The sequence below is a fragment of the Bombus pascuorum genome, chromosome 6 (genome assembly GCF_905332965.1).
Source record: "Bombus pascuorum chromosome 6, iyBomPasc1.1, whole genome shotgun sequence".
Classification (NCBI taxonomy): domain Eukaryota; kingdom Metazoa; phylum Arthropoda; class Insecta; order Hymenoptera; family Apidae; genus Bombus; species Bombus pascuorum.
This window is the reverse complement of record NC_083493.1, coordinates 13,826,511-13,838,937: the sequence shown is the minus strand read 5'-3', so window position 1 is coordinate 13,838,937 and position 12,427 is coordinate 13,826,511. Positions and strand designations below refer to the sequence as shown.

General features: G+C 42.2%; 1 protein-coding gene across 4 annotated transcripts in view; it reads right to left on the bottom strand.

The window, feature by feature from the left end:
- LOC132907675 (AF4/FMR2 family member lilli-like) overlaps window positions 1–12,427 on the bottom strand; it is a 162,615-nt gene that overhangs the window by 147,095 nt on the left and 3,093 nt on the right. For all 4 annotated transcript variants that reach the window (XM_060960988.1, XM_060960990.1, XM_060960997.1 and 1 more), the window contains exon 2: window positions 10,621–11,152. In XM_060960988.1, coding sequence (XP_060816971.1) covers window positions 10,621–10,682 — 62 coding nt within the window. In that variant the 5' untranslated portion in view covers window positions 10,683–11,152. The remainder of the gene's footprint in view (window positions 1–10,620; window positions 11,153–12,427) is intronic.

The window sequence follows — 12,427 nt, the reverse complement described above, 5'->3', positions numbered from 1 at the left end:
GCGAAGAGTTTTAGAGCGCAGAGACTGCTTCGAAACGTACACGTTAGAGCGTACTTGCAGGCGCAAAACCGCCTTACCCGTTACCTGACGGAAACTTTCACTCGCCTAAGCAACGTAAACAAAGCACGTTCGCAAATGACCGCGCAGATTAGATACCTCCAATTACTTCGTCCGAATAGTCTTCGTTCCATTACTTCGATCTTTCGACCGGTCGCTAAAATTATCAAAAGTCTGAAAGTTTAATACCGAGGAAAGCTCGTACGAGGAATCGAGATTAGATTTATAATCGAAAACCGAATTGCGAAAGAGGAACGGAATATTACTAAATACGTAAAGTACGACGTAGGCTTAATTAATATTTAATTAAAATTAGATACTCGAAGGATTAACGTTCGCATGTCACGACAGACGAGAGAAGAAAAGGAAGAAAACGATAAACTTGCAGCGAAAGGTCATTTTCAATAATATGGTACAGCATAAAGCGTTCTATACTCGGAGTTAAAGGGATTTTGCGTTACTTCCGGACAAAGAAGTTCTCGACCCGAGAACGGAAGGAGAGGGACGGTAAAAGTCGTAACGGGTACGAAACGACTATGGTAGCCCATTACGGGCTTCGAATATTTTCGTGCAGGAGACGCGTCTGAAATAGCTCAACGACCAAGAATTTATTGGGCATTCTCGTTCCAAGATAGGAACAGCCTGATGATCCTGTAGGTTGAGCGGAACGGACAACGTCGACGGTATTTGCACTTCAGCTGGTTGTAGCGCGAGACTCGTAGAAACGACGAAACGGGCCGAGGGGACCAAAGGCAAAGGGAGAAGGCGTGAAACGTAAAGGGTGCGAGGAGAATCGAGACGAAGAGAATAAAGAGAAGGGTGGAAGCATCCTGAGAACTTGGATCGATGCCGTGTTATCAAATCACGCCCTTCGCTTTCCGTCTCCTTTGCTCGCCACCCTTCTTTCTCTCGTTCTCGATTGTTTCGTCTCCTACTCATCCTTCCCCCTCTTGTTCGTTCCCTTGTTCGCCCTCGCCACGGCCTTTCCCAACCGAACGTCTACACGAAGCTGATTTATGCTACCACGTTTTTGTATTTCCTCGTCCCTGTTGTAAACTTCTCGAAATGAGCGTCTTCGGCAAACTCGTTGAAAGAACTCGAAATACAGTGGAATATGTCGTGAGTTAACAGTCGTATTTTCTTTGACAAAGGAACCCGTCCTCTATGCAAACGAAATTCGGCCAGGGTCCCCCAAAGGTAGGTACTGCTCGACAGATGTAAATGAGGATAATGCCGCACCTCTCTGCCACCAAGGTGTAATACCTACAACGCGTTTAGACGGTCGGTGAACGGACAGGAAATGAAAATATTCACGAGTCGTGAGACGGTCGAGTCTAGTTTGTTATATCGATCCGTGAGCAAGTAGCATGAGAGGATTGTTAAACGAGTCGATGAAAATCGTTCGACTCTAGTCGAAAATAATATCGTACAGATAAAAAGCTGGTCGATCGACACGATAACATCGAACTGGTAAACAAAAATGTATCGCTATCGGGTCGATGTGGAGCGTATGGATCCATCGTGATTCCTAAATCACAACGCGTCAGAGATAATTTTGTTCTTCGTTTTGATCGGCGATGAATTCCAACGACATTATGCAATGGAATGTGCGAAACGTGCCGACAGGAGCAACAAAAGTAACGTTTCCCGTACTTGACCCGGATCTTCGACCGCCAATCCAAGGACTTTTTGCTCGTGACCGCCTGTATACGTGTCTATGTAAAACGTATCTTGGGTAACGAGACCGATAACGAGAGACAAATAAACGAAAGACGGGTGTTGGTAGGTTGTTGAAAAGCAGGTGAACCGACTAGCGCAGGAGAGACTGGAAACCGTGGACGAGAAGTCAGAGCCACGTTGCTCAAACCGGATGATTCCCGCAACTCCTCAGGGGCGGGAGAGACCTAACGGAACTTTTCTACGCGATCCTGACGTCACTGAAACGCGAAGAACACGAGAGCCTCGACATTTTTACCGCGCGAAACTGTAACGCCTAACGCGGTGACTCTGTTTCACATGCTTCTGTGCACCGGACATTTCCAATAGAATCGAGAAGCTATTCGAAAATAAATAAGGATAATTATAAACTTTAGTTCTCTTCGAACTCGATCAAACAGCTCGGTAGGACGTTTTAGCTGAAATTTCTCTTTATTTTATAAATACAGGAAAATCTGTATAGAAGACGAGACAACGTTCTTCGACTTTGAACCAGGTCGACTCGTAGCCAAAAATTTCTACAAACAATTTCAAAATTAATGACAAACTAGAACTAAAACTTCTCTAACACGCTCCTTTTCCCAAGAAGAATTCTCGATTCTTCTGTATTATCGTCCCTTTACATTTCCCTAGTCATTCTTCCTCCTTGATTTCTATCTTTTCTATTCTTCGCTTCCCCAAACGACGTTCTCGAAGGGCGTTCAACCAAACCTCTGTAATTGCGTCCTACCGTTATTTAAGAGAAACAAATTACCGGCAGGTAGAATCGTTGGGTAGCAATCTAAACGTGTCGTCTATCGGTGAATCGTGAAATTGCGCGGATTTCATGCAGCTACACGATTACATTTAGAGATTCGGCCGCTAATTGCACGGTGAAGAAGCAGTTGTCGGAGAGGCACGATTATAATGGCGTAATCACGACGAAGCCATTGGGTAAGAAACTATAATGCGGCCGGCTGAGTGCACTAAGAATTACGCAGAAGGGAGAAATAATAATATTACGAAGACCAGACCCAGATAACGTGCTCTAATAACCGTCCACTTTTTTTACCAACTTATCACTAATGCCCGGTTTCATTCGTCCGTTCTCCATTCGATTACAGCGAGTCGATCGTTCCGCCGATCGATGGATAATCGATTCTTTTTCTCAGCCGAAAAGCTGTAAAGATTTCATTCCGCCATCCTCGATTAGCTCTTGACACGCGAGAGACCCATTCTCGTCGACTAAAGGTAACAGTAAGATTCCAAAGCGTACTCTCTATTAAAAATCATCGCGTTTTCTTCGTTCTTTATTAAACAATGACTATCCATACGTGTAACTAGATTTAAAATTTGTATGCGTCGTTATCTCGTACATATACCTCTATATATGTACAACGACCGACATAACGCTGCATTTATTATCAACTTAAAAGCTGTAAGAACAGATGGCTCGTTCTAACGGCGTACGGAAGGTACTTGCACTACTTAAACTTGCAAAGAGGGAAGAAACAGTTATACCTTAAAAGTGGCCCTAAAGGCAAAGCTCGAAGAAAAATGAAAAAAGGTTCACGGGAATTGACACACTTCAGCAAAGCTAGCGTTTAAAAATTCGTTTGTAGTAACACGCGTCTCGTTTCACACAGGCTGATATCTATAAAAGCAGCGAATCGTAACATATTCGGCTCGCGAATAGAAGAAAATTATGAATACACCGTTGAACGGCCGTCAATACCGGCTAACCTTTACGAACGTCCTTTCGCGTCGTTCGTCGGTGGATCAATCATACACGACGTATAGCTGATAGGGCCTGATATTTTCACTGGCGAGAACGCCATTATAGAACAACTCGGAGGATTTTCTCACGGCAGAAGAAACAGACTGATGAGATCTAACTCGAGAGCTTTTTCAACTCCCCCCTCCTCACACGCCAGCCTTCTCGTCAACGGTCCATTCAGGGTATATCGTTTATTTTTCAAACTTCCCTTAAGAATTCATTCAGGCATAATAACTTTGTCTCCCCGTATATACACCGTGAAAGGAAATGTTAAACGCAGAAGAATCGACGTTTCACCTTTTTAACCGTTCTATCGTATCGTTTTGATTGAAACGAAATTCAAACTTTAGAATCTGTTTGCCACTGAAAAGAAAAAATGGCCAGGGGAAAGGGGGGAGAAGAATTTTCTTCGGCGATAAAGACTTTGGACGATAGTTGGCGGAGTATTAAAACACCAGGGAATTGTTACCGCAAATCCTGACAGGCTGGGAGGTATATCTGCGCGTGTCTATCGAGGTAAGACTAGCTCGTATTTTCCCCTTCCTGTGTTCCCTTCCTTCGCCTTCGTTGTATCTGCCAGACATAGAGCGGTGCTCCAGTGCGGTCGCGGCGAAGCGCAATGCTACTGTCTTGTATTAGGGGGCGTTCACATCGCATCGATAACAGACCAGAGAACGAGGCCATGCACCTCGACACTCAAACTTTCACCGCGAACGAAACCGAGCCAACTGGCGCTCGTTCGATGCTCACCAAACGCGAGAATAATTTCTTTGTCAACCCTTCGTTTTATCGAACGATTAAACGATACCGAAGCTCGCGAAAGAATTACAACAGCGGCATCGATTCCATCGAAGTGGACATATTGGACATATTGGAACTGATGCCTGATCTTTTATCGAAATTTATGATCTAATATCCGGCGTAACGCGCAGGATGATTTAATATCTAGAACGGCGATATTCTTTATCGTATGGAGACGGTTCTTTTTCCTTTCTCTCGTTAAGCGAATCTTCAGCGTTATTTTGGACATACGGTGGTCAATATGAACGTGGCTAAGGCTCAACGGTCGCGTTAGAAATCTGTCGGTGAAAGTGTTAGAGTGCTTAGCTTCTTCTACCTGAAAGCCAGCGGCCGTTAGAATGTCCGAGAATAAGCAGCAATGCTTTCTGCGTAGCAAATCGGTCGAGCGGTCGACCGATGGTTAACGACCAGAGAGAGGTAATATAAACAACTTTTGAAGTTGCCTGCCTTTTCACGACCGTGTCTCGCTTCTGGCTTGCTAGATGCATTAGGAATAAAGACAGACGTTGCAGAAGAATCGAGAAAACCTTAGTCAACGAACTTATTCAATCGCTCGCACATAGTCGCAAAATTTTTTCTACTGACGATTACAGAGTAACTAGTTGCAGAGTAACGCATATATACGTAATTGGTTCGATTGCTTGATAAACGTTCGGTTCATTTCGTCGAAAATATTGATAGGAATATCGCTTGTATCGAGCAACGGTTGCTTTCTGGCGTACGAATTATTTTGCGTCGAAAGCGGTGCTGTTCACGGTACCGTGGGTAAACACCAAGGCTGCCCTCGTATACACGCGAAGGAAAACGACAAGAACAGATCGGTGAGGAAATTCCCTGACAATCGCGATAGTTGCGTGGACGTTGGCGTACCGAACAATTCTCCTTTTCGTCGAGAGGATCAAACAATTTCGTACGAACGAAATCGTTTGTACGGATATCTATACTTCCATCTTTTCGAGCCTTGTATTGTAACTAAAGTTGGTATAAATACGATTAAGCCAGCGGCGCTCGTTGCGTCAGCAAAAGTGAAAATAAACGCGCCACGATCTTCTCCGAATTTACCGAAAGTTCCTGAAGATAGAATTGCTTCCGTTTTTTTCTTTTCTGTTTTCTTTCTTTTTATAACGCGGTTGCTCTCCGGCGATTTAAACGTTGAAACGTTTGTTCTCGTATTGCGCGCGTTTCTCGTGACGGAACTGCGCGCGTCGCGTATTTAAAATTCAATTATACGACACGAACTAGCACATTAACTACTCATAACTATGATACACATAACCATTCCCATTAATTATACAAAGCTATTAGCATTGATTGGATCGTATATTCGAAGCAAATGTAACGCGTGTAGCGTATTCGTTACATTCGTGAACCGCTTGGAAACGAGCAAAAGAAAAATAGGCCGGCAAATCGTTATAGATTTTCCCTACCGACTTTTACTCGTTGTATTATCAACAATGTCGTTATCGTACTTTCATTATCAACCGTTATCGTGCGGCCAAAGTCGAAGGATCGAGACGAGTTTTATCCGGAGGCGAGACTCTCTATTTTTAAAAGAGAGTATCGCCGTGTTCTTTGGCCCATTACAACGTGGAGCCAACTTCGACTAAACAGTCGGCGAAAGCGCTTCTACGGCCTTTCTCTTCGACGAATTATCAAGGATGGCCAAGCTCTCGTTTCCTGCGGTCGTCGTCGTGCCTGTCTATGAGAATTAAAAAAATTTCTTCTTTTCGCACCTACAGTTTATTCGAGTTCTAACGACTTTGTACATATTAAATATTTACAACAATCGGAATTAATAGATATTCGATCGAGCAAAATATTAGCTCGAGAGTGTGATTTTTCAGATAAGATTATGCGCGAAACGTTTTGTCATCGAGTGGTACTTTTTAGATTTAACGAAACGATTGATATTTTTAAAAGGTTTGCAATTTTCCAGATCAACGTTCCGAAATACGATAATTTTCGAGACACAAGTACGTCAGAACGAATCATATCGCCGCAGTTTTTTGTAAAGGGAATTTATTAACCGAAGAATAAGAGGCAAGGGGAAAAACAGGTTACTGTACCAAGAACGTTGCATACCATAGGTACCCTGTGGTTAAGATAATGAGAAAAGAAATACGGCGCCATCGGTCGTCTTCCTACCCTATCGGTCTCTCCCTTCCCTTTCACCTTGTTATGTACTTTGCGAACATCACGCGTCTAATATACGACACGTGTTTGCAACGCGACACAAATTGGTAACGTAATAACTTTTGCTAAAGGACGAGTAATTGTTCGAGCCTCCGCATAGCATCATAGATTCCACATATAGAATCGTAGCTTTTGTTTTACGTTTCAGGGTAACAAGGCTCGATATTCGAGTGACAGACATTTTTGTACCGCTCGAAGCGTCCGACTATTTTTAGACAGAGTACAGAAATGATTCACCCTACGCTTTAAAATAGCAACGGAGAGTCATCAAAATATGAATGGTCGAACGAAAATTGTTAGAATACGCACGATATCGTGCGATATTCTTTTCTCTGGAATAAAGTATCGGGTTATCAGCGTGCTAATTAATTACACTTATCAACGCGATTATTTCGATTGTATCGGTATTCGCGGGAACGAAAGCCCGGGAGAGTCGTTTGCGCGACTTTCTGACGTCCTCTAACGTCCTCTAGTCCCAATAATAAAAATAAAGAGACACCGTTACGTCCCGTCCTTTCCTTCCCTAATACCACCTTTCCTCTTTACCCTTCTGCCCCGTGCTCTCTTCTTATATTATTTGTACTCGACCCGGTCGTTTCACGCGTTTGACATCAACACCGACACCGTCAACACAACGGCCATTGCGGTTTAAACCGTTCGCAGCGTCATACGCGGTGAGTATCACAGCTGTTGCCGAGAGGCACGCGACTAAATGCGTCGTAGCAATTAATTCGATTACGCTAAAGCAATTTATTTTCATCGGCCAGGAAAATTAAACGATGTCGAACGAGCGTCGCGAAAAGCCGCATCCTTTTTCCCGGAACTCTATGGCTGCCGTGAGATAGCGAGAACACAAAAGGGCGGTGCCATCCAGGAGCGCAGTGTCACGCGTCCCTCTTTCTCTACCCTGTTTCTCGCTCTACGCTGTCCTTTTCGACCGGAAGCCTCCTCTCTCGCTCCGTTAGTCACGCATATAGACGCGCGTTCGCGCAACCCTTCGCGTGCCACGCGCGCGCCAAATCATCGAAACAAACGCGGCCGCGAAAGCTCGTTAGTTGTGTTGGAGAGAGTATACTCGAGCCGGCTTTAATTTCACCACCGAGGACCATTACCGAGTTACGCGCCCCGGGCCAACCGAGTATCATCGATAATACGATAGCACGAGGCGCGGGTATCCAACTAACCGTAGCAGCGTGTATACCTACGCGGTGGCAGCATTCTCCGTGCATTCAAATCTACTTACGAGCCGTAGAATACAGGTTTACGAGAGGAAGACGCGGAAAGAAACTTCTTTAATAAATCGACACGATTTAACGAGGCCACGGGATATTTTTGTCCCGTGGAAATTGTCGCGTTAGCGTGCTCGTTATCACCGCGTGTCGCAAGTTTACCAAAAATTTGAGTATATTCCTCAATGACGTATTTCTTCCACTCTTCTATTATTTTTCATATCGACGATCAGTTTCAGGGTCGTTATGAAACGATTAGTTTCGTTCCATGTTACCCTTCGTCGAATTTCTGTCGGCTATCGCGAGATTTCCTATTTTCGAATCTACATAAATACCACGAAATTGTCGTTATCGTTTCATACTCTGTAACGTACAAGTAATAAGCATCGAGAATATACGAACAAGAAAGTATACGATTTGTTCGTCCATTTCGTGTAACCTCGTCTGGTGCTTGAAAAGGCGGAAACACGGTGGCACGGAGAAGCACGATCATTTTTGCATGGATGACCTTGTCCTACATTCGCGCAGTCCCAATTACGAAATATATTCCGATCAAAATTCTGTGCTCTTTAATCGATTCGCAATTCCGTCGAAATTCGTTGTCGCTAGTGGGGTCAAGAACGCTATTCTAATCACGCCGTACTTGTTGCGCGTTTATTCGATTCCGCTTCGCTCTCTCTCTCTCTCTCTCTCTCTCTCTCTCTCTCTCTCTCTCTCATCATGGTTATGCTTAAAACCGTTGCGTTTCGAGATTATTTACATTTTTGGAACCAAGCAACCGTAAAGAAACATATACATATAGGATAATGCCCAGAAACGAATTCAGTCGATTTGATGGAACGACTATATTTTTTAGGTCGAAAACGAAGAAAAAAGAGCCGCGTGTCGAGAAAAAAAAAAAAAAAAAAAAAAAAAGACGGTACCAGGTGTCAGCATCCGAGGCTGTTGCGGCTTTTACCTCGCTTAATCGGCCTTATTCGCAGCCGATGCGGAAATTGAGATTCCTAACAATGTCTATCAGTTTTCAGGTCACTGTCAGTTAACAAACGCTTACATCTGAACGGTTTGTAAGTCTTAAATTACCTCCGTATCCCTTTATCCCTTTATATAGGTAAGTTCTCTAGCCTTCCTTAAATAGTTTATGCAATTATGCTAAATTGTTTGCAATTGTCTATGCAATTGCAATTGTTTATGCAATTGCAATTGTTTATGCAATTGCACTTGTTTATGCAATTAGCATTTACGACTCTATCTGGTACCCAACATAACTCATTCCACTATTAGTCATACCGTTTGATTTGTAAGTGCTGCTACCTGATGCAGAATAGTAGGTAGTCGAAGCCTATACATCTAGGGATTGTGAGATCTTCATCTTTATTGCTTTCTTATAGTGTGTTTATGGCATCCTAACCTAACAAGAAAGTACTCGGAAATTTTAAATAATTTCAATAGAATAGGTATGAAGTCCTCTTCATATGAGTTTCTTAATGAGTTTCTTAACCCACATCATTTGTATTATCGAGTGCCATCAGAACCTTAAAAAAAATGACTTGTTTGATGTCCTGTTACTGTTAACTATATAAAAACACAAAGAGGACTTCATACTTCGTAGTCTTTAAGTCGTTTGGCATCTAACAATGGAAACAGATGTCCTCTACAATAAACGAGACATTGAAATTATTTAAAATTTCAGGATACTTTCGCTAAAGAAACGAAACATCTGATACCAGTCATTTTGATTGTTTGGATAGTTCTAATGTTAATAATTATAAAAATATTAATACTTATAAAATTGTTAAAGATAAATGATGTTCTCTGACATGAAAGCAAAATCATTCAAAGAGGAGAACGATCGTGGCCGAACAACGTATATATTTCGTACGTTGATAGCAAAAACCTCGCAATTAACCAAGTGTAATTTGCGTCCACAAACGTGACACTTCGCGACGCTGCCAGTATCGCGACCGTCTAACCGCATGCATGCCACAACAAAAAACAAATTAACGCGATCAACATGCATTGAATGTGTTAAACGGTACACTTGCACGCACACGCTTTGGGAAAATCGTTCGATCGATCTTCAACGTAAAAGTGAATTCGCGACGGAGATTGACGAGAGAAACAGAGAAAAGTCGATTCTGACGATCGTCCTCACCGATATTTCTCACACTGTACCGTCGATTGTATCCGAGGAGACATTACGAATTACGATGAATTAATCGAGCAAATTGCTGTTGAATGTTAAATTGATGTTGGTAAGAGTAAGCTAAACGCTGACACTGCATTTCGCGCGATGAGTGCGTAAGCAATACGCCTCGGTCGACATAGTACCCTTTCTAGTTTCGTGTTCAACGAACTTTGTATCGTATAGAACATAGTAACACTTTTTCAGTCAATAATATTATCGTTTGATCGTTATTTATGAATTTTGAAAAATATGTGAAATGTTTAACATTTGAAAGACTAAAAATATTGTTAAATCGCTGATATTTTTGATTTTAGAGGAACGAATTATATGTATATGATTCAACTGTAGCAACGCAGGCTACACGATCGGAGACAGTCGGTCGAACAGAGGCCAACGTATTTAAAAACAGAAGCGAACCAGCAGACCGGTTAGACACCAAGGAGATCAGCCTCTGGTCGAGTAATCGAATAAAATGAATCTTTCATGTCACACTTTTCTCCGGTCATTATCAACGTTCAAGCGAGACACGAATTGTTTATAGTCGTTGTGTACTTGTTCTACGAAGCAACGCGATCCAAATACGTACATAGTTGGGTAAACTGATCTTTAACGCGACTACGTAAATTGCGAAAGTCAGATAAAAGTAGGATAAGATGCAAAAGAGAATCACATAGACTCACCTCGATAAGGTGCCCTTGAGCAGAGGATTCCTGTCGTCATAGTATCCACCGGACGACGACATCTTCAAGTAATCCAAGCAATGGGCACGTGGCACTTTGCACTGACACTACAGCACTGCATCACTGTCGCGTGATCTGTTAACTTTCCATTCACCGTACCGACGTTATACTCGATTAACTAGTTGCATGATACATAGTTTTCCAAAAAAAAAAGAAAAAAAAAAAAGAAAGAAGTAAAATTCACTAATAACTAGAAAATAATTGACACTCGCGTAAACGCATATCACGGAAACGCGTTACTTAGCGGGTTGGGTAACCATGTTTTGTATGTTACGTATAACGACATACTTCACAACTATCCGGTGAGATAACAACCACCCGATACTGTCAACAAGTTGCTAGTACTTCTTGCGATCTGAATCTCACCAATTATCTAGACTGCTTTCTTATTTTTCCTCGGTAGGTCGATTCAATGTTCAACATCGATCGTCAGATGACACTTTCCGGTGGACTTCCCCCAACTTGCGTCTACCTAAACACAGAAATTTTCGTTTAACGAGTTGCTATTTTCAGGCTCTTCCTATGCTACTTTCAAACTACGCATGTTCTTAGTTTTATCTACACACGTACGAAATGCGAACATCGTAGTGGAAACATGGCTACCTATGAAGTAACCCCCATCCCTTTCAAAATATATGATTCAGTTCTATCCCAAATCATCGCTAAAATTTTCACGAAACTGTGTCGAAAACGTTAATGGTTCAAAACAAATAATCGTTAGGTTATTATTGGATCGTCTGTTTGTCGCATTCGACGGTTATTTTCCATTCGGACAGTCGAGGTCACCATTATTACAAACAGTTGGCGCCAAAATCCTGCTACGTTCAGTCCGCTCGGGTGAAAGTCCTTGCAGCAGGTATTCGAGGAAACATTGTAGTAGGTCGCTGTGAATTTTCACGCTTCTCGGCGAATGCAACAAACTTAATAAACTAGACCAAACGATTCATCGTTCTTACTTCGTCCATCCAGTAGAGTATATCGTTAAGGATACGTCTCGCGATGATGTTCCGTAAATGGTCGAAGAATAACGATCCACACGTGTCTTCCAGCGAAGAAACGTTAAGATAAGTGTCACGGTTGAAAGCGGAACGTGCCAGGTGAGTCCATCGAGTACGTCGTTTATTTATAAACTAAGGGAACTCGAGAGAGAACGCAGGAGCGAGGGAGACCAACGGAGTGTCCCTCGCGTTTCGTTTACCGTTCGTAAACTACAGTCGGCGCGTACTTCGAGGACCACGTGTTACTTATCCGATCTTTCGATTGGCCGTGTGATTTCAAGATGGCGCGACTGTTGACCTGTCAATGCAAATTCATGATCCTGTATGCATTTCTTTTTTTGGAAATTTTAAATATAATCGCTCCCAAAAACTTTTATTATTCGTTAATAGCAAGAAAAATTAGTTAAACCGTTCTTTTTTCTCATTTTATTACAACGGACGAGAAAATATGAAACGTTAGGATAATATTAGAATATAAATATACACAATATTTTGTAAATATATTGTATTTGCGTGAGTATTTAATATATAATTATTAGTATAAAAATGAATAGATACGTATATTTAAAATACGTTATTCAGTACATGAAGGATCATCCATTGCAACAGTATGTCATAAGCTATAATTATTCCTTTCTCTCACAGGTTCTGACTCGTCTATGCACTTTCACTGTATCTTCTACGACTCTCGAATCAAATGCGCGTTAAAATTATCGACACAATAGCAAATAAGACATATTTTTTCTTAT